Raw genomic sequence first — 7,493 nt, 5'->3', positions numbered from 1 at the left:
GTATAGAAAATGGGCATCCATATCCCATTCTTATCACAACAACCACAATATATTTCTCATCATTTTTATCTTTGCTGCCCTTTTACTCTTTTCAGGATTTTTTAATTTAAATAATAAAATTGAGAAAAAAATAAATCAATTTATGAATTCTTGGTTTGTAGATATTTAACTCTTTTTGAGAATTTAAAAATATATTCACTACAAGATTCTCACTAATTGATGGAGGTTTTATAGTGGAGGTTTTAAAAACCTCCCCAACATTATCTATTTGTGACAATTTACAAAACTCCCAAAAATAAAAATGTCAGTATTTTAAAGGCCCAAATAAACTCTCAAAGCCCATAGTAAAGATGCAAACAAGGGCTAGCTTCTAGTAGCTTCGAGTGAGATGGAGAGGGAGCAAGACCTAATCATAACCGTCGTCCTCGCCATCGCCCTGCCGTTGCTACCGCCACAGCCACCGCCACTGCTACAGCCATTCATCTGCCAGCGGCGAAGAAAGCGATGAAAAGCAAAGCTTCTCCTCCAAAAACAAATTCTCTTCCCGCAATGCTTCTTCCAAGTACGATTTCGTTAAGGTCCGTTTCGAAACCTCAATTTCAATATAGATATCGAAAATTTTCTTCATTGCATGAATGTACATAATCAATCATTTTGGAATCTATTTTCTGTTCAGTTTCAATTGGTTTATTTGCTTCTATAGTGTGAATATCGATTCCCTTGTGTTTTGTGCTTATAGGTGAAGGTGCGGTTGGGTGATAATGCGGATCACTACTATGTTCTGTCTAGATTTTTGCTCAGTAGGTGCGGTTGGATGATAATGCTGCAATGTGGATTCGATTTGGTTAGTATCATTTGTGATTTGCTTGTTGGTTGCAGATTCCCAATCATGTAGCTATTAAAATTGCTCTTGAACTGAAGAAGCTGCTCATTGACAATAGCCTTCTAGATGTGTATGAATTATTCACTAACTATTTCAGTGGGTCAATTCTAGAGTGGATAGGCCAAAAGAAAAATCTGTAGTTTCTTGATTTCTCTCAAAACTTGTTCTACGAAACCATTCCTTCAAATTTAAGTGATGTCATTAGAATGACTAGATATTGGGAAAAATTCATTTCTCTGTCTTTCTAATACCATCCACTGTATTCTAATGATACTGATCTTTGTTGCTGGTGGTAACTTTCTGCTTTTGGTAGGAAAATGGCCAGTGCTGGTTTATCTGGAACTCTTTTGTCAGGAATTGGAAATTTGAGCCATCTCCGAACATTGTGAGTGTCTCTCTTATTCTCCACATAAATTGCCTATACTTTTCAAACTTAATGGTGAATTGTGGTGTATTGTTGACTCAGCAGTATCTGAAAGATGCCTTGTTTATTATGTTTTTTATTCATAAATAGTCATAATAACCTTCCACTAATTTTTAATAGATGCCAAACAACGGTAGGAGAAAAATAAGTAGTCATAAAATACAATGAACTCATTTTATCATGTGACTAAGTGAGTTTTTTTATTGCTGAACTTAGGTTACTACAGAACAATCAGTTATCTGGTCCTATCGCGGCTGAGATAGGCAAGTTGTCAGAGCTTCAAACTCTAGAACTTTCCAGTAACCAGTTTGTTGGAGGAATTCCTAGTTCTTTGCGCTTATTGTCTCAACTAAGTTACTTGTGAGTGTGTTTTAACAAATAGATAGATGATGATGTTATTTTAACCCTGTTTTTTTTGTTCCCCTTAAATTTTAATTTTATTCATTAGTGTTTCTCTAACTCCATGGTTCCTAATTCAATCATGCCAAGCTTTTCAGGTGGCTCAGCAAAAATAATCTATCTGGACAGATCCCTCCACTTGTTACTAACTTGACAGGTCTTTCATTTTTGCATGTCCTCTACTCCTCTATGAAATTTTGTAATACCTTTACCTCCTCAATCAGTCAAGTACAGTTCCATAACCTTATATTTTTTGAAGGGACTTGTCATTTAATAATCTCAGTGGTCCCACTCCAAAAATTTTGGCAAAAGGTTACATGTGAGTTCTTTAATTGTATTAGCTTTTTTGCCTAGATATGCAACAGCTAAATTCTGATTATCCTATTAAAAAGAAGAAACACTTGTAGCACTTTTGTTTTTTTTTTCTAAATTTCCTTTAATCATGCATTAATTGACACTATACTTCTTTTATCATAGTATTTCAGGAAATAACTTCCTTTGTACATCTCCTTCTGAACATTGTATGGACATTTCAAAACCACTAAACGGTAATACATTTAACTTTTGTTCATTTTATTAATAATCGATTGTTTTATTTATGAACATCTGATAATGAACAGAACTTAATGATTTAGATTTTAGCGTGACCTAATTGCTTTTCTAGCTAGTGGGGCTTATTTACTGCAATTGCATAATTATGAATCATGCTGAACTCTTAACATATCATTTGCAAGTGATAATCAAGTGAAACCTATTTATATGAGAATGCTCCTTATAACTATTGATACTTTTTACAAACTAGGAAAGCTTACATTTTCATTCAACAAGGCATTTAAGTTGATAGTGCATTAATTTTTCTTCAGATGCTATTGAGTTTATAACTATGATTTTATATATATAATAATTATAAAAAAATTAACCAATCTTTTTTTTGGGTCTATTAGCTTTTGAAATCAAGGCTTTGAAGTGTAGAAACATATAGATATAGACTTTTTTTGCTTAAGCTGTTGTGTAACACTGCTTAAGCTTTTGAAGTCAATAGCAGAATCCACTTTTGTTGTTCCAACTTAGTTGACACATGCTTGTTTTGATTATTTATTGGTAAGAGTAGTTATTCTTGACTAAAAATTAATCCATCCAAATTTTGAAAAGGAAAAGTAAACTAGTTGGTTTAGATTGTTAGAAAAATAAACTAAATTTTGACTAAGTATTTTATTTATTTATTTATATATTGTGTGCTACAAAAGAATTTCAGGTTTTTATGATGGCTGAGTCAGGGGTGAAAAAATTCAGCCTAAACATTAAGAAGACTGGAAAAGGTGTGCTCCCTAAAAATGAAAAAGGTACGATCCCCAACAAGTTTCAGAATGTTATTGTTAATTAGCATTTCATTTCACTTTATGGACATGTTCTATCTTATAGAAAATCTTATTTTTGTACATGCAGTTTTTTGGATCTTAGTGGTGTATTGTTTTAAAACCAATAGTGAGACAATAATATAAACCATGCATTTCAGGTCCATATTACTAATGCTAAAATATGGAATGCATAGGATCTAAGTATCAAGGAACTGGCTGAATAGATCAGCTTGAGAAGGGAATGGTACGCATAAAAGAAGATCTATCTTTGAAGCATATTTTAGATGAGATAGAGACGGGTGGTCCTACTGCTATGATGAGGTTTGGATGGCAAAATTTCTTATCTTTTTGGCCATTTCAAAATTTCTATCAGTTCAATGTTTTCCAAATTTTAAATAGTTTCTAAAGTGTTTCAGGTTGTTTGTGCAATTTGTAACACTGAGCAGCCGATAAGTATTTTCTTCCAACTTATTTCTTGGAGATGGACTAGGCTGAATTTGATGCATAATTCCAGCTAGGAATTGTTAATATTTTTACTTCCTCAATGATGCTGAATGTTTTTTTAATCAATTTGCAGATAGGAAAACAACAGATTCATTGTGATGAGTGTGAAATCTGTAGGTACGGTTTACTTAGCTGTGTTGAGTATATCCATATCTTATGTCACTTGAATTTATGACATACAAGCTAATTTTTTATGATCTAATTTAAAAACAGGGTTGGTGGTCAAGAGAACTATTTCCACTGTGAAAAGTGTGGTATGCATTCATCATTCAATCAGCATTGTGCATTTTTTTTCTTTCCCTTTTGTTTGTTTTTCCTAAGCTTGTCCATACTTTGTTTTTCTGTGAATAATTAGAAGAGTTTACTGCTTTCAGACTTTGGTTTATCAGTATCATTGAATAATTTTTAAATTTAGTCCTTGATCAATGGCATGCAAGGTCATGCTATTCATAGAATAATTTTTTTGTGAATAATCTGCAGGGTCATGCTATTTGGTTACACTACGTGACAATCATTTGTGTGGAGAACTCCATGGGCATGTGCATTACTGAAGCTGCTGTTATTGCAATTATGTAGTTATATGATATTAAAACATTGAAGTTATTTTATTTTATTTTTTTTAATGAAAAGCAAGTAATAGTTATGAAGAACAATATCATATGTAATTATGTTTGGAATTATTGACATTGAGAACTTTTATATATATATAGAGTTATCTTATATTGAAAAATTATTGTTTTTTTGGTGTCATTGAGGAATTATTGTGCTATAAAAAATTTAGTTTTTAAATTTTAATGTAAAAAAAATTAATTTGGGTAGTGTGTAAATGAGAAAATTAATTTGTGGGGGTTTCAAACTGCCACAAAAAGTGATTTAAAACTGCCACAAACACCAGTATAAAACTCCCACTAAACACACACAAAACCTCCACTGAATAGATCGTGGAGGTTTTTAAAAACCCCCACAAAAGACCTCGTGGCACCTCAAATTTTGGAGGTTTTAGAAACTCCCAAAAACTATTTGGTGGGGGTTATAAACCTCCACAAATAAAAAAAAAAAACTCCACAAATAAACAAAAATCTTGTAGTGATTTAAATCTCTAACATTTTCAAAATCTGGACATATTAATCTCTAGGTGTAACTTGTTCAACTTTAAAATTCTCCCACATATGCATCTATATCAATTAAGTCAGTATAATGGAACTAACGTTTGATTTTTTTGTTAAATCTGACAAACCCAAGTAATTATGAGAGATCGAGATATTCAAATTTTAAAAAGGTTTGAGACTTTAATATATTTTTAAATTTTCAAAAATTTAAATATTTGCAGATCAAAAAATTAATAATTTATTTATCATTTTTCTGAAATTTATTTATCCAAATAAATCTAAATAAATCTGAATTTATTTAAATAAATAAATTATTTTTTTATTTAAATAAAAAACCCCTCTTTTTCACTCACCTACTCTCCCTTTCCACCAAATTCCCTGAGATGTGGGATAGCATTGCCACTGCATACACACAAGGTTACAAATATATCTTCTCTGCAAATGTGATAAGTATAATAAATTTTGTTAATTATCTCTATGCCAGTGCATGTAAACGAGATAGATGAAAAAAACTATATGTACTACATATGTAAACGAAATAACAAATGAAATGTAAAAATATATATATCTCAAAAATTACATAAACAAATAAATATGATATTTAATCTATTTATCAATAAAAAATCCTTAAAATTCATCATGGTTCCGTGTATCACACTAGTCTACGATCTAGTAAAAAGAACAGGTAGCATGTGAGTGTTTTTATTTTATTTTATTGGTCTGGATAACATGAGAGATTCAGGTTAGTAGGTTACATGTGGAATTCCATCCCTCATCCCCAGAAGTTGGGTGGCAGTGTAGCAAAATTTTTTTTAAACAAACAAAAAAATCTTTTATTTACGTATTTTATAATTTTTTTTAATATAAAATAAAAAAATTAATTAATTCTTAAAACAAGATATTTTAACTTTATTTTTTGAAATATGATTTTTTTTGCATTAAAGACAAGTTCGTCACACTCCAGACAAACTTTATGTTGGGTTTCCAAAATAAAAGCATGCTTGTTGGAGAGCGAAACAGAGAATCACAGTTTTATTGTTCATTTTCGTTCTTATTGTTGACATTTTTTCTCTACAATGTCAAGAAATTCATTGTTATCCATTTATTACGATAGTGAAATAGTGTATGATGAAGATAGTTCTATCGTTTTTAGATCAGGGCAACCGATAATTACCTATATGACACCAGAAGTCAACAGTCTATTAGCGTTGAAGAATCTGATATTGCATTCCGTCGGGCAGCAAGAGGCAAAAAGGGTTAAAAAAATTTACGATAGATATCCGACCGAAGTAGATGGAAGTTTGTTTTATAAAAGGTATTTTACAGTTGTCTTGTCTCTATTGCTAGTATATTTATTGAACCACGGTTGTGAGAAATATTTTTGTCATTTTGAATTAGGTATCGTTTACGTGACGACGAGGACGTATGGCTTATAAGGTCGTGGCACAACCGATGGACAAATATTCATCTGTTGAAATTATTCGTATTTCTCATTGAGTTGGGTGCCCGAGGATCATCTGCAAATACTGTCAATGATAGTCCGTTGAGTGAAGCTTTTAGACGAACTATCAAAAGGACGATAGTGGATTTAAATATGCCACTTGAAGGTAGTCAAGAGGGGTCTAATGTTGAAGTTCATAATGCTAACTTGATGGATGATGATGTTGGAAGTCATGAGGGTTCTGCTATCAGGGATCCGTTGATGAATCAGTATGAAGTTAACATCGATGATGGAGACGATACTGATGAAGAACCACCCGAAATTCCTGATGATGGTGACAAGGAAGAAGAGATGAACTACTACGGTGACACACAAATCGCTCTGACACAGCCTGTCATTTCTCGACCATATGACTGGCCAGATCATTTCACCAGGTTGAATCTCGATGCAATGGCTTTGGATTGGTCATTTCACCTAATGCCACTTGACGATAGCAAAGTAAAGAAGCGGGCACATAACCGCCGCCAAGGCTTCCGCCTCAGCTATTGCCGGTGGAACCAGACCAATCAGCTGTGGGTCAACGGCGTCCACTCAACCTGTTCACAAAATACAAATTAATGATGGCATTCAAATTTCAAATGCAATAGGTATTTAATTAAAATAAATTTGTAATACTTAAATATTTATTACTTACATTCAACATCCCAATCCCGTTCAGAGAACGCCTGCAATGCCTAAGCCTGCTCTCACCTCTGGCATCGTCTGGTCTGTATTGAACCCACCTACAATGCCAACTACAATTTCACATTATCGCTCAATTCATTAACTAATTAATAATTTAACGAAGGATTTTTACAAGTATTTATAATACCTCTCGACCAGGGGAAACCGAGGAGTATCAAAGTCATCGGGCCGTAGTAGCAGAATATGGTGATAGGCCCAAGAGTGTAGCAAGCTGACGCACCCACCTGAATTGTACTAACCATGCTCTGTGGCACGGCACATCTGGCAGTACAGCCATGCCAGCACAGCCGAGCCCCACGATAACCCGCCACACATCTCAAGGTCCTCTAGTAAGGGGAGTCACCTGATGTATACCTGAGAGTCAGATGCATCTGAAAATAGGATATCCCCTATCAACTGCATGATGTATCCTCTCGTGTACCTCAACAGGCGTTCCTCTATGGCGTCCTACTCCAACTCTCTGCAAATCATGTTGTGGAACTAAGTGAGTTTCACAGTCCACTTGGTCTGTGGCTGTCTGTTATATGGGCTATGAACAACACTCAGAAGCTGCTGACATATAACTCTTCAAGGGTCCATCCCTGATGGTGCTGACCCTAACCACCTATGCATCCACTCACAGGTTCACCGT

At 33.6% G+C, this 7,493-nt stretch overlaps 1 protein-coding gene across 4 annotated transcripts; it reads left to right on the top strand.

The window, feature by feature from the left end:
• The first annotated feature begins 334 nt into the window (after window positions 1-334).
• Window positions 335-4,261, top strand: LOC112800257 (uncharacterized). 4 transcript variants are annotated; one of them, XR_011861925.1, is made up of 12 exons: window positions 335-578; window positions 740-844; window positions 1,197-1,268; window positions 1,524-1,667; window positions 1,805-2,025; window positions 2,184-2,254; window positions 2,984-3,049; window positions 3,223-3,385; window positions 3,481-3,517; window positions 3,646-3,685; window positions 3,782-3,822; window positions 4,049-4,261. XR_011861925.1 is itself a non-coding variant. In XM_072196406.1 (12 exons), exons 3-7 carry the CDS (start codon window positions 1,201-1,203, stop codon window positions 2,249-2,251), a joined length of 399 nt encoding a protein of 132 aa, XP_072052507.1. In that variant the 5' UTR covers window positions 336-578; window positions 740-844; window positions 1,197-1,200; the 3' UTR covers window positions 2,252-2,254; window positions 2,984-3,049; window positions 3,223-3,517; window positions 3,646-3,685; window positions 3,782-3,822; window positions 4,049-4,261. The 4 variants fall into 4 exon arrangements, 1 of the variants encoding a protein (XP_072052507.1); XR_011861926.1 differs by having other exon boundaries at window positions 1,797-1,863; window positions 1,966-2,025; window positions 3,223-3,517; XM_072196406.1 differs by having other exon boundaries at window positions 336-578; window positions 1,805-1,863; window positions 1,966-2,025; window positions 3,223-3,517.
• The last annotated feature ends 3,232 nt before the right edge of the window (window positions 4,262-7,493 follow it).

Source organism: Arachis hypogaea, chromosome 1 (genome assembly GCF_003086295.3).
Source record: "Arachis hypogaea cultivar Tifrunner chromosome 1, arahy.Tifrunner.gnm2.J5K5, whole genome shotgun sequence".
Classification (NCBI taxonomy): domain Eukaryota; kingdom Viridiplantae; phylum Streptophyta; class Magnoliopsida; order Fabales; family Fabaceae; genus Arachis; species Arachis hypogaea.
This window is presented reverse-complemented; position numbering and strand designations above follow the sequence as displayed.

Excerpts from the sequence above, each read along its gene's own strand:
- LOC112800257 (XM_072196406.1), top strand. The coding sequence starts at position 1,201 with ATGGCCAGTGCTGGTTTATCTGGAACTCTTTTGTCAGGAATTGGAAAT. Across the intron at positions 1,269-1,523 it reads TTGAGCCATCTCCGAACATT|GTTACTACAGAACAATCAGT; the intron begins GTGAGTGTCTCT and ends TGCTGAACTTAG. Across the intron at positions 1,864-1,965 it reads ACTTGTTACTAACTTGACAG|GGACTTGTCATTTAATAATC; the intron begins GTCTTTCATTTT and ends TATTTTTTGAAG.